At 38.5% G+C, this 23,196-nt stretch overlaps 1 protein-coding gene across 4 annotated transcripts; it reads right to left on the bottom strand.

The window, feature by feature from the left end:
- Nucleotides 1–1,084: 1,084 nt before the first annotated feature.
- Nucleotides 1,085–23,196, bottom strand: SLC35A5 (solute carrier family 35 member A5). Of its 4 annotated transcripts, XR_010746845.1 has the most exons (8): nt 23,017–23,154; nt 22,150–22,298; nt 17,478–17,576; nt 15,550–15,680; nt 11,782–11,849; nt 3,794–3,954; nt 3,174–3,321; nt 1,085–1,806 (listed from the first exon to the last, which is right to left on the bottom strand). XR_010746845.1 is itself a non-coding variant. In XM_066347962.1 (7 exons), the coding sequence occupies exons 2-7, from the start codon at nt 22,277–22,279 to the stop codon at nt 1,738–1,740; spliced, it is 1,278 nt and encodes a 425-aa protein (XP_066204059.1). In that variant the 5' UTR covers nt 22,280–22,298; nt 23,061–23,196; the 3' UTR covers nt 1,085–1,737. The 4 variants fall into 4 exon arrangements, 3 of the variants coding, with proteins under 3 accessions (XP_066204059.1, XP_066204058.1, XP_066204060.1); XM_066347962.1 differs by having other exon boundaries at nt 3,174–3,954; nt 23,061–23,196; XM_066347961.1 differs by having other exon boundaries at nt 3,174–3,954.

The raw sequence follows: 23,196 nt of genomic DNA, 5'->3' as shown, positions 1-23,196 counted from the left end.
GTTCATCTGTATGAAAATTAGGGCATGAAGAGATGAATCAACTGAATGAAAATGACTCCTCAGGGCTCCTTTCACAGTACACTGCTTTGTAAACACACAGGCCTGTTAGCTAAGGCGAACTCTTCCCTATCACCATCCAGGTGCATGACTGTGGGCAGGTCCCTTGTTTCCTCATTTTTAAATTATCTATTACTAGACTTCTTTCCCTGAGTCAATTGGCTGCATGCAAAAATATGTTTGAAAATACCATCATGCACTTGAAGTGTGAAATATTATTATAAAGTGCTTTATTTAGTATCGGCCTTTCGCTTTTTAAAGTAATACTATTCCTAGTTCAGTAAAAGCCATCTGTTTGCAAAGTGACCCTTTCCTTTTGCAAAGGAACTCTCAGACATCAGTCTTACTGACAACCTGGTTTGATTCTGAAGCCAGTGTCTGAACTCTTAGGAACCATGTATGGTATATAATTACCATAAGTTCTGATTAATAGCCAATAAAGTGAAATGGCTTCTTTTTAGTCCTCCAAAATATACTAATCCAAAAAAGAATAAAGTCAGGAGAAAGAAACCTACCATGGCTTGTTTAAGTAATTTAAAATACAAGTAATAATTGGTGAATGGGAACCAATTTTCACCTAAATTGAAGCTTATCTGCATAGAAAACATCAAAAGATAATCACTAAAAATCAAATTCTCTATGAATTCCTAAATATTAAAATTGTGAGATTTTGTTTCTGAAAAATTGCATTTTCGGGAAAACATTTGGCACAGAGTATGTTAAGATCAAATCAGTGTTGTAGCCAGGTGGAACTGTCCTTCAACTAAATTTTTAAGAGTCATGTTGCTTTTTAATTGCAAATGTGCATCTTCAGGTCCTCAAAATTCCAGCAACAACCTGGGTGATCTTAATAATGCTATAAAAGACTTTGGCATACATTGTAGAACTACATAATTACGAATATCTGGCAAACTGATCTGCATTTGCATATTTATGGGGAATAGCTAATGTAATTACTACAAGGTTTCTGGAACCTTGGACGACAAGGAAAATAATCTATAATTATATCTTTTTTTTTTGTATTTTTTCTAAAGTTGGAAATGGGGAGGCAGTCAGACTCCCGCATGCGCCCGACCAGGATCCACCCGGCATGCCCACCAGAGGGCGATGCTCTGCCCATCTGGGGCGTCGCTCTGTTGCAACCAGAGCCACTCTAGCGCCTGAGGCAGAGGCCATAGAGCCATCCCCAGCGCCTGGGCCAACTTCACTCCAATGGAGCCCTGGCTGCAGGAGGGGAAGAGAGACAGAGAAGAAGGAGAGGGGGAGGGGTGGAGAAACAGATGGGCGCTTCTCCTGTGTGCCCTGGCCGGGAATCGAACCTGGGACCTCTGCACACCAGGCCGATGCCCTACCACTGAGCCAACTGGCCAAGGCCCTGTAACTATATCTTGTTGCTCTATCAAGTACTGGGTCATTAATGCAGCCTCCATACTGTTACTCTTATGTCAGTTCCTTAGACTGTTTTATAGCCTGTGGGTACTCTAAGTCTTGAATAGAACTGTTTAAAGAGAGTCAGATATGTGCTCGCTTTGGCAGCACATATACTAAAGAGAGTCAGATATATGCAAAGACTGTTTTTCTCTGGAGATTTTCTTGGTTTATCAAAGTGAGAAATGAGTATTATACATGCTGAAAATGTGAAAACAAGGTTGTGAGACCTGCCAACCACTTGGGTAGCAATTAGAAAGTATCTTCATCTGACTCAATGGCATTCTTGGGTTTGGTCAGTCTTTCCAGTTCCTCTCCATCCTAAAAGGAAACATGAAATCAGTTATTAACTGAAACAAAACTAGAAATGTAGGGTTTCTAATGATTTCCAAGGAGACACCTTATGAACAGATTGTGGATTTTATTTCATTGAACTATAGATATAATCTGGTCAAATGAAATTAAATAAATACTGAAGGACCTGGAAAGTTAATCTTAGATGTATAATGAGATCATGAAAAACTGAAATAAAATCTCAGTACCTGAATTTCAAAGTTAACATGAACAAAGTAAGGATCACCCTCTGCTGGTTGTGAAGGGAAATGACTCAAGATTGGGGAATTACGAACTAGGCCTTGTTACCTAAATTGATACTCTTACCTAAAAAGTAGAACAAGCCATATTGTCAGACCATTGAAAAAGAACATAGGACTTCTGAATCTATACTGTAGCTGAAATCAGGGCATTTGGGACCCAAGATTCTTTTTTCATTTGGAGAATGTGTTTTATCACTTCAGAAGCATTACTGAGGAAAGCTCTGCAATAAACTCTAATAAGGAACAGATTATTTTTTCCAAAGAATAAAATGTTCACTGCATAAAATATTCCATATTTAGAGTTTATGAAAATTATAAATTTAACTCTAGACAGTCTATTTCATCTTTTATTTCTAACAAATAAATATTTAACTCCTTACTTGAATCTCATAAAGATTAAGTTGCTACTAACATGACAGACAGACCCTCCTAAAACAATAATAGCAACTGTCTGAATAACATTTATTCAAAGTAATTGTATAGGTACTTTTCTAGAAAACTTTTTTCTCTGATAAGATCCTTTTGAAATCCATCACCTTAGTGAGATTAAACAATGCCTGCCCATCTGGCACACTCTAGTTTATGAGTAACTCCAGGGGAAATGAAGGGACCAGGCTTTCAACTTATATTTAGTAAGACTGACTAATAAAGTTCAAGATCAACTTTTCTCATGAATGAGGCTTATTTCCCCAACCACAGTGGGGTGGAAAGAGTAATGAAGTAGGAGTCTCATGGGTTTGGTATCAGTTCTTTCACTTACCATCACATTTGGTCTCTGTTGCTTCACTTGCAAAACTAGGAGACTGGGCAAGATAACCTCTGCGACTTCTTCCAGTTCAGAGTCTAATATTCTGGTACAACTAGCACATAAGGACTTTGAGGCTGATTTATATTTTTTCTGGACTCCTGACAGCACTATCATGAGCCCTTGTGCACATAAGGAGTCCAAAAAATATCTGTTGAATAATTTTTAAAAGTCACAGAAATCTGATACATCCTTTGATAAATCTGCACTAATCTATTTCTTTTCTTGTGTAATCATGCTTTGAATTGGAGAAGAACAGGCAGAAAGCCATATCCTCACAAACTTACCCCACTGGATCGCTCCCAAAGATGGCCACTTAGATCTCGCGTTCTTTCTTGCCTTGGTCCGTATTCCAGATGTTGGGACTTACTGGCATTATAAATAAAGATGGCGAGAAGAACTGATGGGGCTTCTAAGAAAAACTCCAGGGAGGGCCTGAAGTCAAAGACCAGGACAGACACTGTTGTGATGATGACAGTGGTTACCTGGGCCATCAAGACATGAAACATGTTATCTAAGAACTTCAGAATAAAAGCCACTGAAAGACCCTGGAATGCAGTTACAAAAATAAGGGCTACTGAGAATGCATTGTGGCCATAAAAAAACCCACAGTTTTTAATCTGATTACGGTTACTGCTCTGAAGGCCCAAGGTCAGCCCATTAAAAAGAATGCCAAAGAAATACAGTTTGCTGTTCTGTATGAAGATATTTTCAGTGAGCTGGTTCCCTTCCTTCAATATCTTTTCGTTATAGATATTGGCCATTGAAGAAGTAAAACACTGGACTATAATAAGAATATGGCCCAGGCCGAGACGAATGTGACTGAAAATCCTGACTCTGGTGTTCCACTTAGAGTCGGGGAAAGTCCACTCCTTGGCTGTGCAATTGTCTTTTCTGGAACACTCACTTCTGAAAAGAAGGCAGGAATTGGAGGGGCTAAAAAAGGCATCGTGATGAAATCCATGTCCTGCTAGGTTATGCTGCGAAGTTTCAGTCCCCGCAGTGAGAGCCACGATAGACAAAAACAGAATCAGGAGGGAAGCCCACTGTGTCCAGGTTAGATGCCTCCTGTTCAAAGATGAAAAGCAAGATTTTACTGCTGGGTTTTCCTCCTCTCAAATGAACTGTTTCTACTGAAAAATCAGACACTTGAGGACTTGGTTGAATAAACTGTATCCAGATTTTGCTAGAATTCCCTACATTCAATTTGGTGTCTCTGCTTCTTAAACTTGATATTTTTATTCACTTTTATAATAAACATCCTTTAAAACTAGTCAGTCATTTTGCCTCATTATAAGTTTCTTTGAGCCCATAGGTTTACTAAGCCTCTTTTCTACCTCTAGAGCTGATCTTGAAACTTTAAAACAGTAACTTTTTACCATACTATAAAGTAAATTATAGCAGAGATTCTCAATCTGGTTTTCATGAACCGCAGATATGTGGGTCCTTACAGTGTGTGCCAAATCATCTGTGTAGGTGAATTCTCAGCCCTCCTTTTAGCCCCAGGAAACCGCTCAAAGTCCTGTCAAATTTCAAGGCTATTTACAATTCAAAAAGATTTAAGGAAGCTAGTTGCCAGATCCATGACCTAATCATAAAGCATTTTACAGAAAACTACTGTTTAATAAGGTAAATAAAAACATTTTTAGTATTTAATTTTACAAAGTCTTAACCATACTTTGCTTATTTTGCCTAACAACAAACTTGTAAGATATAGAAGACATGCATTATTATTGTCCCATTTTGTGGATTCATTCAGTTTAACAGACGTTTATTTAATAAGCAGCTACAATGTGCCAGGCACCCTGGGAAGATGAAGACTTGATGCCCATCCTTGACAATTTACACTTGAATAAGAATAGAATCACAAAACTAAATGATGACAATATAATGTATAACAAGTGATACACAGGACAACTGGGGCACACTGAGAAAGGAACACTTGAGTCTATAAGAGTCAGGTATTGTTTCAAAGAAGAGATGACACTTGAGTGGAAAGATGAAAAATAAACTAAAGTTTACCATGTGAAAAGGGAGTTGGTGATACATCCAAGCAGCAGAAGGATGAGTCCATGCAAAGCCAAGAGGAATGCGCAATGTGGACTAAGGAAGGAGGACTAGCTGACTCAGGCTGGGGTAGCCCCGAGTCAGAGGGAAGCCTCTGGGAAGAAGCACAGCTTCAAGTTTGAAGACGGATTAGTCAGATGAATAGAGGGGAACCAGAGTGGGAGAAAAAAGAATCACATCAGCAAAGGCAGAAGTGTAAGATAACAGGTAAGAACTAGAAGTTATAAGAATTTTGGAGCATTTACTAAGCACCAACCAAGGGTCAAGCAATTCCTGTTCTATGAGAGGAAAATACATTCTGAGAAGTTATCGTTATCTGACTTGAAAGGGCTAGGAAGAGATCTGAGCCATGGTTTCGTGTCTCCCTTCTGGACCAAAGCACCTTTTAAGTATAGTAACATGGAATTCTCAATGCATATATATAAAGGAAGATACGTCTGATTTCACCAATGCTTCCATAGAGCCTCATGCTATAAAACTGCTAAGTGCGCAGACCAGCCTATAAAGCAGCAACCCATGCACACGATCATGTCTTCTTGCATATATACTCTCAAATAACCAGATCTAGCACCCTGTGACGGGGCTAGTGTAGCCCTAAGACATGAGTCTAGAAACTGAACTAACAACATACATTTCTGAAGGTGCAGTTGTTATGCAAGTAGTAGGAAGCAAACTGAATGGAAATGGAAGACAGGATAAAAAATGGGTGCCTAATGTATAAAAATCATTATAACCAATTACCGTATATCAAGACAATTGAGTCAATAACTAATAGTTCTTTTCAATTCTGACAGCTATAGATTTTCCGCTAATACTGACACTGAGAAAAAAGAATCTAAGGAGACAAAACCTTAAACAAACCAAACAGTACTTACTGTAAATAATTACTCATTCAAGGTAATGTCCTTGAGAAGATAAAAATGATTAAGGATTAGGCTGAAAATAGTTTTTCAGCAAAGAAAATAAAGCTTAATAAGTTATTCTGTAAAGTCAGCTGAGAATCTGCACTCTTAAAAGTGACGACTGTGCACGAAAGAATTTCCTCCTTGGTTTAGTGGATTCAACAGTGGAGACTCAACTCATCTCTCCACTGCCCAGTAAAACATTCAGGTTGATGCCCAGAGTTCAACACTTGCGACCTGCAGGCTACTCAGGGGAGTCTGCTCCCAAGTACACTGTTTGCTTGCAAAGGCTGTTACTAAATGTGTTTTATATATCATTATCGTAATGATATATTTTCATGTTTATGTAAGTGATAAATTATGAGTGAAAGAAAAGGGTCACAGTCATTATAAAAACTAAGTTGAATGCTTTGGAAGAATTAGTTAAAGGGAAATCACCCACAAGATAAAAAGCTGCCTTTAATTTAGGTGTAGATGAGCTTATTTTAAGTTTAGGAAATGGATAATAAATATCTAAAAGAATTTATTTTAAAACTACTCCTAAGGCCTGACCTGTGGTGGCGCAGTGGCTCAAGCATTGACCTGGAACGCTGAGGTCGCAGGTTCAAAACCCTGGGCTTGCCTGGTCAAGGCACATATAGGTGTTGATGATTCCTGCTCCTCCCCACCCCCTTCTCTCTCTCTCTCTCTCTTTCTCTCTCTCTCTTTCTTTTCTAAAATGAATAAAAATAATTTTTAAAAAATTTAAAAAAATAAATAAAAGTTCTTTTAAGAACTTGTTCCACTTTAAAGAAACTAAAACCAGAAATCATGAATGATGTGTATGAACGCAGGTCCATGCAAGAAAGAAGCCAAAGAACTCCAATTAGCAAACCTTACACGTACACAAAGATCTTAGCTTTCATCAAAAGAACGGACATTTACATATCTTAAGTTAAATTGTTTAAGTACGTACTTTTTTTTTTTTTTATAATTCCTCACTTTGAGCTGCCCTCAGTTAATTGAGAGGAAACTCAACAATCAGGTCCAAATTATGTCAGATAGGGCATTGCTATGCGTATGTCAAATAGGGCATTGCTACCATATCTGGTGGGAGTAAACCGAGGCCGGACATGAAAATAATTAAGTGGAAAGATTTATGTAACTGTTTTTACAAGAAACTACACATCACTATTTCATAGTAGCACAGAGAGCAATCAGGGGTGAATTTATAATGATAAATTGTAAAAAGATTTATCAAGTGAATGATTTTGGAGAAATACTTGACATCTGAGTTGCACTCTTTTCAGCTGGCTCAGAGAGTAACTAAACTTTACCATAACTTCTAAGACACCCATCATGTTTCAAATGTTAATTTTTTTCATAGTTTCTCTTTGATGAAATCAGAGAAACATACACCTTTAGGTGAAAATAAGTGCTGGTCTCAGTTATCTTTTACCACCAAATCTCAATGTTCATGTTGAAGTCATTGACTAAAGCCTAAGCAAACAAGACTGTACAATTTCGCCAAGCTTTAAGAGCAAACCAGTAGAGCTTTGAACTGCCACCTGTTTCTACTTTGAACCAATCTCTCACTTGAAAGAAAAAGTCTATATATTTACATGGGGTTTTTCTAGAAAAGATAGTAAGACATTTGGATGGTGAAATTTTTTCTTTTCCCACTTCTGAATTCTTCCAAGTAATTCTTGCATTAGTCACTGGATTTATTTTCCTACCTGTGTAGCCTTATAGTCTTTATCTGAATAGTCTTTATCTGTTGGCTCTGCTAGAGTGAAGTTAAAGAGCTATAATGTTCTAAATATAAAAATGAGTTATTTATAGAAAACAAATTAAGAATTTGTGATAGAATTCAAGCTGCTGCTTCTAGGTCAAAATTTTATTGTGGAGAGCAGAAGACCATCAAATGATTCACAGAGTGGATTAAATAGGGAAAAACAGACAACATACACCACCATCAACAAAACAATCAAAACAGAACAAAATTATATTGATATTAAAATGTAATAATAAAAAATACTTAAAAGGCATTTCTTATAAAAAGTGCTAGATTTACTATTATATTTTAGCTGTACTATTCAGAGTAGCTTCAGTGCTGATTTGTGAATCAAACTAAGATCCACTCTGGGAACTCAGTATTTGTGGAAATAATAATAGTGGAGTAATTTTTGTTTCTTTAATATAAATAACTTCCAGGAAATCAATACAGAGACATTAACTACAGAGCAAACATGTATCTAAAATTCAGTATTACTGCTCTGAATATCAAGAAGTATATGAAAAATATATTAAATTTTAGATCATGACAATGTTATTAAAACTAGCATTAATAAAATATTATAATTAATAGTATTAAAAGCAAACATTTAGCCTGACCAGGCGGTGGCGCAGTGGATAGAGCGTCAGACTGGGATGTGGAGGACCCAGGTTCGAGACCCCAAGGTCGTCAGCTTGAGCACGGGCTCATCTGGTTTGAGCAAAAAAAAAAACAAAACACCTCACCAGCTTGAACCCAAGGTTGCTGGCTTGAGCAAGGGCTTACTCAGTCTGCTGTAGCCCCACGGTCAAGGCACATATGAGAAAGCAATCAATGAACAACTAAGGTGTCACAACAAAAAACTGATGATTGATGCTTCTCATCTCTCTCCATTCCTGTCTGTCTGTTCCTATCTATCCTTCTCTCTCTGTCTCTGAAAAAAAAATAATAAAGCAAACATTTAAAGTTGACAGTCTAAATAGATTTGGATTTGGTTGCACTAAGAATTAGCTTTCTTAATATAAACTGTTAAATGCTTAAACATTTACAGGCCCATGGCTGCCCATGGTGGTGGTGCTCTCCGCTGGAAAACGGCTGCTCATTTCAAGTTGGCCCCTCTGCCCCAGTCTTGTCCACCCCACTCTCCCCTCTACAGTCAAAGGGAGCCACCCAAACACTGCAAAACGTTCAGTGGTTCTGGGGTCCAAGCACAGGCTCAGTTTGAGACGAATCTATTGATGAACAATAACTATCTGCCTTACAGGGTCAATGTAGAATTAAGTCAAAATAGGGTGGAAGGGCCCTCCATGCAGTGTGTGGCCCTAAGTCCTTAATGTTTTCTCATCACTTCCTGGCTGAGAACCTTGCCAGCCACATTGCCTACAGAGTGGTTGAACCAGCTCTGAGTAGGCAGGGTCTTTCTAAGTGGCCCCTCACCTTGGCCTCAGAGCCATGGCTAAGGCCCTGGAGTAGCCAAGACTACTGACCAATTTCAAGTCAGTCAACAAATTACTTTATATTTCTCTTTGGAAAATTTAGTTTCAAACTGATGTAATTTTGACATAATATAATAACAATAATACTTAATATATTATAGTGTAATCATAAACTATCCTTTTATTTTATTTATTGATTTTTAGAGAGGGGAGAAAGAGAGAGAGAGAGAGAGAAAGAAAGAGAAAGAGAGAGAAGGGAGAAGCAGAAAGCATCTAGTCATAATGGTTGCTTTCTATATGTTGTGCCTTGACCTGGCAAGCCCAGGGTTTCTTTTGTTTGTTTGTTTTTTGTATTTTTCTGAAGTTGGAAATGGGGAGGCAGTCAGACAGACTCCCACATGCACCGACTGGGATCCAACCGGCATGCCCACCAGGGGGCGATGCTCTGCCCATCTGGGGCGTTGCTCTGTTGCAACCAGAGCCATTCTAGTGCCTGACGCAGAGGCCATGGAGCCATCCTCAGCGCCCAGGCCAACTTTTTGCTCCAATGGAGCCTTGGCTGCAGGAGGGGAAGAGAGAGACAGAGAGGAAGGAGAGGGGAGGGTGGAGAAGCAGATGGGCACTTCTCCTGTGTGCCCTGGCCGGGAATCAAACCCGGGACTCCTGCACACCAGGCCAACACTCTACCACTGAGCAAACCAGCCAGGGCAAGCCCAGGGTTTTGAACCTGTGACCTCAGCGTTCCAGGTTGATGCTTTTATCCACTGTGCCACCACAGGTCAGGCATAAACTATCATTTTAGAAAAAAAAAATTTACTTTAAAAATAAATATATTTTTGGCCTGACCTGTGGTGGCGCAGTGAATAAAGTGTTGACCTGGAAATGCTGAGGTCACCAGTTCGAAACCCTGGGCTTGCCTGGTCAAAGCACATATGGGAGTTGATGCTTCCAGCTCCCCCCGCCCTTCCCTCTCTCTGTCTCTCTCTCCTCTCTCTCCCTCTCTGTCTCTCTCTCCTCTCTAAAAATGAATAAATTAAATTAAAAAATTTAAAAAAAATAAACATGTTTTTGAGAACTTTGTTCTCTTATGAAACAGAGAATCTTTTATTAGGTCAGAAGCAATTTTTTTTTTCCTTTATGAAAGTGCATCTCTAATTTTATCATGTGAATCAATAGAAAAATATTATTGGTTACAAATTTTTTTCAGAAGCCAACTTTTTATATTACAAAGTAACTTTTTTTTTAAAGATTTTATTTATTCATTTTAGAGAGGAGAGAGAGAGAGAAAGAGAGAAAGAGGGAGGAGCAGGAAGCATCAACTCCCATATGTGCCTGACCAGGCAAGCCAAGGGTTTCAAACTGGCGACCTCAGTGTTCCAGGTCAAAGCTCTATCCACTGCGCCACTCACCACTGGGCAGGCCAAAGTGACTTTCATGTTGATTTTAAAGATTTCAAAATATTTCTGGAACATCATTCTTTCTTATGCTAAGTTGAATTATTTTCACAATTCATAAAATAATATGCAAAAGCAAACTGCAGTGTACTATAACGTTTAAACTGGATGACACAAAACGTTCATTTTTTAATATCTCTTATATAAACCATTAAATTAAATGTTTCCTCAGGACAAAAGAAAATCTTTTAAGAATTTTATGTAATTTATCTACTGAAGGAATGAAGGGTTCAACAAATACTTACTGAGTGCCTCTGTACCAAGCCACTCATCATTCTGTACACATAAATTACAAAAGAACATGCTACTGTCTGTTCCTATCTATCCTTCTCTCTCTGTACACATAAATTACGGAAGAACATGCTACATATGACACAGCACATTGAGAAACAGAAAATGAAAATGAGAAAGTGAATGAAAAATTTAAAAAAATCATAACAAATCTAACAAGAAGTTAATTTTATTTTTATCATCATCATTAATTTTTTTTATTCATTTTTTTTTTTTAGAGAGGAGAGGGAGAGAGAAAGAGAGAGAGAGAAAGAGAGAGAGAGAGAGAGAGGAGAGACAGAAGGGGGGAGGAGCTGGAAGCATCAACTCCCATATGTGCCTTGACCAGGCAAGCCCAGGGTTTCGAACCGGCGACCTCAGCATTTCTAGGTCGAGGCTTTATCCACTGCGTCACCACAGGTCAGGCATCATCATCATTAAATAACAAATCAAACTGAAATTAAGAGCCCAGACCCCGTTCCACCTTTGAACACTGGCCTCTGCTTTGTAGCAGAGCCCATTTAACTAAAAATGTTTGTTTTACTTAAAGGTCTTCCTGGAGATAGGAAAGACTGGAAATAGAATTTTGAGGTTTAAAAACCTATCATTTTTATTCATTGTAATGTGATTCTATCCTTCATGCAAATCCTCTGCCAGTTAGAACTTAAATTATGTACTCATCTCAAGTAGCCTGACAGAGGATTTGCCCCTCTTTATCATCTCCTAACTCCAAATAAAAAATATGTATCAATCTTAGGAGCTTCTCGGTTCCTTATTAATGTAATAAAGAGTCTGCTATGAAAAAACATTTTAGATAGAATCACGGAGGATTTAGACAGGCTATGGCAGTGGAGCTGCTTTTCAGATGGATTAAGCAACTCACCAATACACAAAGCCGACTGGAATCAAATCCCGGCCTTGCGATTCAGAGGGTTCATGTTCTGGGTGTATCATCTGAAACAAGGCTGTGCCGTTTTAAAGCCCCACATATGCTTTCACAACAAGTTACTTACTTCAGCACTATCCTGAATAGAAGAGCTGTTGTTATAATGCTAAAATTTGAGAAGATAACAGCCATGGCCTAGAAAGAAAGGGGAGATAGAGTTACAATCCAAATAAAGTTCTGACCTCAGAAATCTCCCATCTTGGTGGTTCACTTGACAAGAAAAGCTTTTTGGTCAAAAACCAGAGAGGTTATTAGGGCAGCTATTTCACTAGGGGATTAAATTCCATTTTTGTTGCTTATTAAATTTATGCAGATATGATCAAATTATTGTACAGGCTTTCAGAATGTGTTAAAATTCAGCAAATGACTGTGTAAATTATCTGTCTGTGCAGATCTGGAAATACTTGTAAACGATTTCGGTCTGAAACAACAGTTACCATGCTTCTAAAGCTTACTTTTTTAAGTTCTCAAAGTGCTTTGTGGACTTTTAATACCGTCTCTGTGGTTAGAAGGAAGGCAGGTTCTATTAGGCCCATTGATACATTAAAATAATTGAGATATAGGTTTTGAAGCCTTTTTACTATTTAGGATTGACTCAATTTTCCTGGTTGAACTGTAGTGACTTAATTCACTACCCAACTCATATTTGATAGTGCTTTAGATTGATTCACATTGTTCTAAAAACTTAGAAATGTTGTTAGCCAAATTTCATAAAGGTCTGTTTTTGTAAATTCAGTGAGACTTCACATGAGACTATTAATACAAACAGGTACACACTTTGTCCTAGAAAGTATAAAATTTCAATATTACTCCTCATAATTGGATCTGACAATACTAATAATTTTTAAAAACAAATCCTACTGACTTAGTTCTAACACCCTGCATTCCTCCTTGCTGTCATTTTAAGATGATTAAACCCCAGAGTGTCAAAACAAAACAAAACAAAACAAAACAAAGCAAAAGCCAGGGTATCATCAATCTTATATAACCAACACATATGGTTAATATGCAGCTGCATTAGAGAAATAAGGTAAATCCAATAATTTGATAAAATTTCAAATGTGTGCAAGGATACTACAGTATTGTTTTTCTATTGAATTTTTATGGTACTATCTTAAGTTTTTCCCAATGTCCTTCTCTGTAGACAAATGCCTGTGAACCCCCAGTTAAGAGAAGAGGAGACAAGGAAAGTAGCTGTAAGAGTGGGGAGGTGGTGGTTCTGACTAGTCACAATAATGACAGTACAAATGCATTAACCCAGCATCTCGGATGGCCTGATGAATTCTGAAAGCTCTTTCTATGCAGCAGTATAGAATATCAAAACACCAGAGCTCTCTGCCCCAAAACTTCCATGCACCTCTATTTAATTCTTTCCAATTAGACTTGAGCACAACAATAAACAGAATATGTCACGTGATTTATTTTGTAATATTTGTGGTTGAACACAGGAAGAAAGAGCAAAGCAGTAAGTTGGAAGAAAATGAGGGAGTTGTAATCTTGATTTGGTACTGGGGATGTAGGAAAGGGATACAAATTTAGAGCTAATCTGTTGGATACAAATAAAATACAACAAATATATACGTATTAAATGTGAACCATTATATCATTGGGTACAGAAATTCTCAGATCTGAAAAATAGAGCAGAAGCAAGAATTTAGGAGAGGATACATTTTGATGAAATGAAACCAATAATAGCGTGGATCACAGAGCTGAAAGGACTGTCGGGCCATCACCTGGCCCAGGCCCCTGCCTCTGAGCTGGCATGCTGACGTTCTTCTCCTTACAGATGGGCAACTGACTCTTAGAGTAGTTGGAGCTTGCCTAGCTACACACTTCAAAATTGTGCCCAAGAATCAAACTCCCGATTACTACTACAGTGCTCTGCTGATCCCTCCTTTTCATCCCACTTGGGACTATATTTCACATAGAGGACTAGAACCAATAAAAATCCTACTTAAGATAAAAATGCCTGAATTTATTCTTTAAATCAACTTGTAATACATTTTGGCAACAGAAATCTTCATTTTATAAAACGTTAGGGAACAATGCTGCCATAAACATGGGGGTGCATTTCTCCTTTTGGAACAGTGCTATGGTGTTCTTAGGGTATATTCCTAAAAGTGGGATAGCTGGGTCAAAAGGCAGTTCGATTTTTAATTTTTGAGGAATCTCCATACTGTTTTCCACAGTGGCTGCACCAGTCTGCATTCCCACCAGCAGTGCAGGAGGGTTCCCCTTTCTCCACATCCTCGCTAGCACTTAATCTGCGTTGTTTTGTTGATGAGTGCCATTCTGACTGGTGTGAGGTGATATCTCATTGTGGTTTTAATTTGCATTTCTCTAATGATTAGTGATGTTGAGCATTTTTTCATATGCCTATTGGCCATCTGTATGTCCTCTGTGGAGAAGTATCTATTCAGCATTGTTCACAATAGCGAAGATCTGAAAACAGCCCGTGTCCGTCAGTGGACGAGTGGATTAAAAAGCTTTGGTACATATATACTATGAAATACTACTCAGCCATAAGAAATGATGACATCGGATCATTTACAATAACATGGATGGACCTTATCCTTATACGGATAACATTATACGGAGTGAAATAAGTAAATCAGAAAAAAACTAAGAACTATATGAATCCATACATAGATGGAACATAAAAATGAGACTCAGAGACATGGACAAGAATGTGATGGTAACAGGGGGGGGGGGGGCGAGGAGGGAGAAAGAGGGGGTGGGGGGAGGGGAGGGGCACAAGGAAAACCAGATAGAAGGTGACAGAAGATAATTTGACTTTGGGTGAGGGGTATACAACATAATCAAATGTCAAAATAATCTGGAGATGTTTTCTCTGAACATATGTACCCTGATTTATCAATGTCACTGCATCAAAATTAATAATAAAAAATAAAAATTTAAAAAGCATGCATGCAAAAAAAAAATCAAACACATTAGGGAAAATGCACACGTGACCCAAACTGAGTAATAATAGGTAAGAGCAGAAGATCATATTTTAATTCTGATTACTAATGGTTCTCTAAATTGGCATGGATGCTAATTGACATAAGAAATATTCCTAGTACTATCAGTTATAGGTGGAATTTAGAGTTGGGAGAAGAAAATCTTTACCCTTAAAGTACTTGTTAGTTAAAACAGTGGTTTTCAACCTTTTTACACTTGGGGACTGGTAAAAATAGAATTATTTTGGGGACCACTAACGCTGAAATCCCCCTGAGCATAAGTGAATTTGACTAAGACCCATTCATTGGGTCCATTGTCTTCACACAACATCAGCGTAGTTAAATCTTGCAGACCGGCACAAAATTTCTGGTCAACTGGTCCCCAGACTGGCAGATAAAAACACTGAGTTAAATCATAGGATTAACAAGAAGTACAACAAAAAACGTACACAAAAAGCGTATGTACCAACACAATAAGAAAGGGTGGTGAACTGAGTGTATAATATTCTGAGTTAAGTTTTCTTGGAGGACTTGGGTATTGAGATTAATATTAGAGGCTGGTGATCATAGGATGGCTCAGAAAATAGGCAGACTGATTCAAGCTGCACAAAGAGACATTGGTCAGATTCACCGGCCAGAAAGCAATTCCCACAGAATACTCGGCACAGTTTAAGACAGCAAACTTTACCAGCGAGAGCATCTGGCAAGCGCCTGGCAAGTCAGCACTCAGATGATTCCAGTCAAATCTCAGGAAGGCCAAGGAGGGTAACGAGAAACTAACGATGCCAAGGAAAATAATTTTTTTTAAAAAGATCAGTACTGAAATTAATTTCCCTTTTTTTCCCAATGCTGTTTTCTTTGTCATATTTACTTACAGGTTGAAGGTAGGAAAGGACATAGAAGACAATCAAATTATCCAGAAAATAAAGAAAGGCTGGAATGGACCACTTCATGAAATTGATGAATTCTCTCCAGGAAGCACATCTCAAGTTTCTACTTCGATGATCTAAAGAAATACAGTAGTAAATAAATGATTTTGATGAGAATGCTAATATTTTTATAGACAGAAAATTGTATTTGATTTCTGACATTTTTTTAAGAGAGGCTTTATGAACTTGCTTTCATAAGTGACTATTAGACTTACGAAATCACAAACAATAGAGAATTTCATTACTGGCTTTCTGCACTCCTACCACTGTGCCTCATTACTGACAATTAGCAACACTTGAGGTTTACTGATTCTCCTAATTCCTGTTAACTTGAGAAAGAAGTACTACTTAAGGCAACTCAGGATACACTTCTGGTTTCTCTCAGTACTCGAAGGTATAAAATCAAGAGAAAGATCAACAACTTTAAGTAGAAAAAAATATATATCAAGTGTTAATACTGGTATTCCCCATCTCTGGGGGAGGGGGAAAAAGTGGAGGGAGAGGGAGTTAAGGTTATCAAAAAAGGGATAAGCTAGGTGAGATTTATATCTAGGGGAGTGGAGAAAATTAACTTTTACCAATCCTAATGTGAGTTATTGTTCCATTTCCAGATATTCAAAAACTTAGGAAGGTACTGTAACAGAATGTAAAATAAAATAATAGAAAATTTAAGTTTAAGCCTGACCAGGTGGTGGTGCAGTTGATAGAGCATCGGACTGGGACACAGAGGACCCAGGTTCTAAACCCCAAGGTCGCTGGCTTGAGCACGGGTTCATCTGGTTTGAGCAAGGCTCCCCAGCTTGAGCCCAAGGTCGCTGGTTTGAGCAAGGGGTCACTCGGTCTGCTGTAGCCCCCTGGTCAAGGCACATATGAGAAAGCAATCAATGAACAACTAAGGTGCCAGAATAAAGAATTGATGCTTCTCATTTCTCTTCCTGTCTGTCTGTCCCTACCTGTCCCTCTCTCTGTGTGTCACAAAAAAAATAAAATAAAATTTAAGTTTAAGCCCTGTGAATAATGCATGAATCTCATGAGATTAAGAAATGTACTATATTCCACTGCTGGATAGCTTGGTTGGTCTGAGCATCATCCTGAAGTACAAAAGGTGCTGGTTCGATCCCCAGTCAGGACACATACAGGAACAGATATTCCTGTCTCTCTCCTGCTCTCTCTTTAAAATCAATAAAATAAATATTTTTTAAAAATTATATATATAAAAAAAGAAATGCATTCCACTAACTGGAAACACACAGATTGAAACCCTTTAATGAACTCTATTTACTTCATAGGGAAAGCAGATCAAAGTAGTAAAGAAAGAAGAAACTCAATATTGGGAAACATATGAAGAATTAATACGTATTAGGAACTACAAAAGGCTGCATACTTTAGATTTGAGGAAGGATTAATATCCTTATTTGACAGTTGATGAACCTGGAGCTCAGAAGAGTTAAAATAATCTGCCCCAAAATACAGTCTCCCTGACTCCAATGCACTATCCTGCCTTCCACGAAGAAAACAGGGACTGCTTCGCAATACGCTACATACTAAGTCACACAGCAGTAATTTAATAAATCCTGAACCTGAATAAAAATTAACTCACTGTGTGACACATTACAGGAACAAGCTACCAGGTAGAGCAATGGCCAAGACACTAGAAAACGTGGGATGCAGTTCCAACTCTGCCTCCTCCTACCCAGACTCCCTTTGAGTCTATTTCTCCAAATGCAAAACGTGAAGAATCATGTTCATGTTTGTATTCTAGCATCCTCGTATATAAAATAAATGGGCTAAATGATAGAAAGTGCTCTTGCCACTTCTAATACTTTTTGATTTTGTGATTTTTAACACATACATAGTATTGTTTCAAGACTCACCTCTCTTTATAACCCAGAATGACACGAGCACACAGAAAAGCAGCTTCACTAGTTCTGAGCACACATTCACAGTAGTTGGAAGATAATCATATCTGTTCTCTGAAATGTAACGGAAATGTTTTTGAACTATTAATTTTGTTCTATACAATGCTTATATACAGTTAATAACTTAAGAGTTGTTTTTTAACCAAAAAGCTGGATTTCAATACTGGTTGTATTAAACTCCATCCAGTTGGCTTTGCTCTTTTGGATTTTTTCATCAATTCAACTAATGTTTTCTCTATCCCTACTCCAATCAGCATTTAATTATCCTTGAATCTGATAAATACACCTCTCATGTTTCCATCCAACTTGCTGGTAAATACGTCAAGGAGGCTAGGGCTCTGGGCAACAAAAGCTCTGTGGCATGGCATTGGAGACTGCCTTCTGAATTGACCATTAGTTAATACTCAGGGCCTGACTCCTCAAGTAGCTATACATTTATCTGGCTGAATTATTACCCAGCTCATGGCGCCTCTGGTGTGAGTTGTCAACCTTGTACTCAGCTCAAGGTACACTCTGTGGTATTTCCTTAAGAGTTTTCTTCTCTTTCATATCATGGCACACATAAAAAATCTTATTTGGCACTCTGGTAAAAATGGCACATTAGGGTAAAACAAGGAAGCTATTTGAGGCAAGAGGTGCCTTGTCTAGGGCTCTAGCTACTCTGGGGCTGAGAGAAAATCCACTGACATATCCAAAAATTCACTGATGAGTTGGGAAGCTATGTCCCCACTTATAAGTCAATCTAATTAGGAAATGAAGTTTGGTTAGCCTGCCTTGGTCTTAGCTGTTATACCTCTGTTTTCTCTCCAAATGCATACAAACAACTTTCTCTACAATTTTGCCAAGGACAAACATAAACTTTATTAGGGTCTATTTTGAGGAATGCATTTCCCCCCCCCCCCTTTGGTCATCATATTAAAATTCCAAACTGGCCGAGTACGGAAGAAAAACATCAACTCAACATTCTCCCCAGAATACCCGTTCTTCCTCTTTTCTGTGGTTTTCTCAGAGTTCCCGACCTAAGCATAATTAATTCTTTATTCATCTCTGATCCTGTAACAGCATCTATAAACCTCTACAACAGAACTTATCACATTGTTATTATAGTTATTTTTTAAGTGTGTGTCTTATCTTTAGAATGTAAGCTTTTCACGAGAAAGACCATATTAGTCACCTTCATATACCTGGCAGTTAATGGTGTTCTGCACTCAGTAGGCACTTAATAAGAGTTAAGCTGCATTTAGTTAGTTGCCTGTGAAACTTTTCCCATTATTCAAAGCCTAGTTAAAATATATCCTCCTCCCTTTTCTCAGCTCAAAGGTAGACTGAAATCGCACTCTATTTTCCTCCAGTAATACTTTAGATTGGTCTCTATCATGATGCACAGGAACAAACATGCATACCCAAGAATGGGGTGGGGGTGGAGGCTTCAGAATACAACTCTTAAACTGCTGTCACTGCTCTTTAAGTCACTGTTGTTTTTATTACCTTGTGTTTCTCTCCTGGCTGATTTCAGACTCTGTCTCTGCATCATGTGGGACCTGCCTCCACCCCCCTTCTGCCCACAATGGCATACCTTATTTGCATTACACCTTTCCTTACTGATTCTCCTGTAGTCCCCCCAAAGGGGGCCATCGTCCACCTGTTGACCCATTCTCCCCTTTAAAATGCTCCCTTATCACCAGGGACTTTGCTCCAATAAGTAATTCCTCTGGCTTCACTATCTCCTTCATCTATTAGCTGGTTTCCTCCCTTTGGCCAATGAATATGCTCAAAACTCTGCCATCAATAAAACAAAACACTGTATAACTATTACCCTCCAACTACCATACTTTCTCCTTCTCTTCCTAGAACGGTGTCATCATTCATTATCTCCATGTTGCTCACTTTCCATTCAGGTTTTGTCCCCAAGGAATCTTGTTTCTGATCCCCCACTGTACTCAACCTACCTATTCCTGAGATGACTAAATACCATCGAATTACTAATTCCAAAGGGGCATGTTTTAATCCTTATCTTATGATGATGTCGCAACTGCCTCTGTCTTCAAACTTGTTCCTTTCCTTCTGAGCCATGTGCATTTAGTTCTTGCTAACAATTCCTTCTTAACATCCTTCTGACTGTCAGCACACCTATTGAAGTTCTGTCCTTGGATCTCTTTTTTTTTTTTTTTTTCTTTTTCTTTTTTTTTACAGAGACAGAGAGAAAGTCAGAGAGAGGGATAGACAGGGACAGACAGACAGGAACGGAGCGAGATAAGAAGCATCAATCATCAGTTTTTTCTTGCGACACCTTAGTTGTTCATTGATTACTTTCTCATTTATGTCTTGACTGTGGGCCTTCAGCAGACCGAGTAACCCCTTGCTCGAGCCAGCGACGTTGGGTCCAAGCTGGTGAACTTTGCTCAAACCAGATGAGCCTGTGCTCAAGCTGGTGACCTCGGGGTCTCGAACCTGGGACCTCCGCATCCCAGTCCGACGCTCTATCCACTGCGCCACCACTGGTCAGGCTGGATCTCTTTTCTTGTTTTGCAAGCTTACCCTGAACAAGTCCTCTGCTTCTAAGGTTTTAAATGCCAATTTAATATTAGTGTTTCCAAATCTGTACTCTGGAATATGTAATGCTCACTAAAAATGCATATGAATAACTACCTCACACTTATTCATTAATTGGCATTTTCTTCACTTGTGTGATGTGCTAGACACTGCAGGATGTTGCAATGAACGAGTACACAGCTACTGGCCTTATGGAAGGTACATAGCTAAAACTCCGTAGTCTCTCTGAACTCTGTGCAATCAATCTGTTCTTCTTGCTGGTAGTCTTCATCTCAGCTGAGAATATCACTGATCCTCTTAGCACTGCAAACAGATAACTTTGAGCTATACAGTATTTCATCTCCTGGAATTTCCACGTTCAGTATATTCTCCAAGTCCTTTTCTGTGTTTAGATGTGGCACATATACATATGGAATACTACTCAGCCATAAGAAATGATGACATCGGATCATTTATAACAAAATGGATGGATCTTGATAACATTATACAGAGTGAAATAAGTAAATCAGAAAAAAATAAGAACTGCATGATTCCATGCATGGGTGGCACATAAAAATGAGACTAAGAGTCATGGACAAGAGTGTGGTGGTTGGGGGGGGGAGGGAGAGGGGGAGGGAGAGGGGCACAAAGAAAACCAGATAGAAAGTGACGGAGGACAATCTGACTTTGGGTGATGGGTATGCAACATAACTGAATGACAAGATAACCTGGACATGTTTTCTTTGAACATATGTACCCTGATTTATTGATGTCACCCCATTAAAATTAATAAAAATTTATAATAATAAAAAAAAGAATATTTCGTGAATCCATCTCTTCTCTGTTCCTACTTTCAAAGCCTTGGTTAGTCTCCATCATCTGGGGCTTGAATTTGCAATAACCCCCTACCTGGCTACCCACTTCTATCCAGTCTCTCCCCCTTTCATCCATCCTCAATCAGATACTACAACAGTTTTGTTTTGTTTTTCATCTTCTCCTTCTGTTTATAATCCTTCAAGTACTCCTTATTCCCTAGACTCTAAGGCCTAGAGAAAAGTTGCAGATCCTTAGCATGGCATATGAGGTCCTTAATGATCTGATCATCATCCCTTTCTCTAGCCAAGCATTCTATTGCTCTATCCTCCGAGTCCTTAAACGTTTTGCTCAGTAATTCTGAACTAAACGTTCTCACATTACATCCTGAGTTTTAATGTATCTGTTCGTTTTTACAGGCTGTTGCCTATTTTGAATACCCCTGGCCACCCTGTATTCTTGGGGATCAACTGCTACCTTATCAGAAAAGTGTTGCTTTGCCCTTTTGTGCTCCACATCATCTTGCCCAGAGAAAATATAGCACTTTCTATTCTAAATCACTTCTTTATCTTTAGTATAGAACTATTTTTATTATATTGTATTTTCATGATGTAGTTACATGTATGTCTCTCCTAATAAACTGTGTGTTCTTGAGGTCTATATTTTATGCACTTTGAAAATGCTTATACTTAGCTTAGGGCCTGACAGATAAATGCTAACTGAAGTACAGATTTATATATACTATATATACATATATTAAAGGTTATGGTATCATAATTTAATGCGTCCTCAGTCACTCATAAGAGGTTCTCAATATGGTTTTGTGAAATTAAAAAATACAAATTTTTACATTAAAAAAAGATTTCTTGATCACGTATGTCAAAGCTAATAATCTGTATTGTCCCATTCATATTGTATGATCATATATCAGAAATGCCAAGTGACCAAATATATCCTCCCATTTCAAAATAAGTTATAGTTATACATATTGCTATAGGCCCAGAACACAAGTTGATTAAAGCAATAGTCAGATGTTATAATCTCTTCTGTAAAGGGTTGGATCATGTACTGACTGACCCAAATTTCACCAAGCATCAAAAATTTTATTGCTAAGGAATGAAAGGTTAAAGAATCAAACTGAAACATTCTTCATCATTCACATGAAGCAGAGTACTTGAAAGGATATTATTATCCCCATTTTATACACAAGAAAAACAAAGACAGGAGAGAGAATGTATGATTAGATGAAAGTGCTTCATACATATTCCAAGTCTTAACTTACCTTCATTGGCTGAATATTTTACCAAAAGGATGCGACTTGAGCTTAAAGCAATAAATATGGATCCCAGCAAGAATGTATACATTGTTGACAAGGAACATAACATGGATTGACCACAGCACTTGATTTCCATTTCACCGCTTTCTAATTGCCTTAGAGAAGAAAAAGTTCATGAACAACTCTGCTGGCAGATTAAAGATAATACAAATACCGCTGATTTGTGAAGAACACAAAATAAATGTTTTCGCTGTCTGGCTATGGCTATAATCAAAACCAAGAAAGTTGAGGAGTACTAAAGAAACTACGGAGAAAGGAAATGAAGGAGTCAAAATTCTATAGGAGGTGGAACTCTAGAGACAAAAGGCAAGGACCAGATTAGAAGCGCTGTCAAAGGCGATAAGTGAGTAACTGGCACTTTGGGACTGACTGAAGAATTCTGCAGAAAAGCAATTCGTTAACTTTCATTTTTATTAGCAACTTTGCTCTAGAAGACCAGAATTTCAGATTTGCATTTCTGTCCTCCGTTGCAGCTCTTCCCTAGGAGGAAAAAAGAGCTTGTTTGGAAACATTTCGTTAGACTGCTGTTAACTGAACAAGTGTTGGAAGCAGGGAAGAACTGAGAAATCAATGATTCCCAGGCCCTCTTTTGATATGGTGAGGACACGAAACTCTAGGCTAGGGGAAGGTAATTACAACAAAGTGTCCCAGTTGTGGGGTAGCGCTCAGAGCTCGGGGGAATGGAGAGATTGGTTTGAAAAGGCAACAGCGACAGCTAACTGGGCTTAAGGTACAGAGAGCTCTGAGTGACAGCCTTCCCACAAAAGGAGAGCAGATTTAAGGCCACTTCCAGGAAAATCCGTCTTTTCACACCTGCGCAGTAGGGATCTTGTCTGGCGCGCCCCCCTCATACGCACGCGCACTTCTTGGTCCGCTGGGCGCGGTTATCTCAGTCCGCCGAAGCACTGCTGAATGGAAGGGCTCACATCCTAGCGATGACCAGTAACTGACTAGCTCGGCAGTGGCGGCAGCTCTTAGGGTCCACACGCGGGG

This window comes from Saccopteryx leptura, chromosome 8 (genome assembly GCF_036850995.1).
Source record: "Saccopteryx leptura isolate mSacLep1 chromosome 8, mSacLep1_pri_phased_curated, whole genome shotgun sequence".
In the NCBI taxonomy this organism is placed as follows: Eukaryota; Metazoa; Chordata; class Mammalia; order Chiroptera; family Emballonuridae; genus Saccopteryx; species Saccopteryx leptura.
Note: the sequence above shows the minus strand (reverse complement) of the source record. Positions and strands in the feature narration are given on the sequence as shown.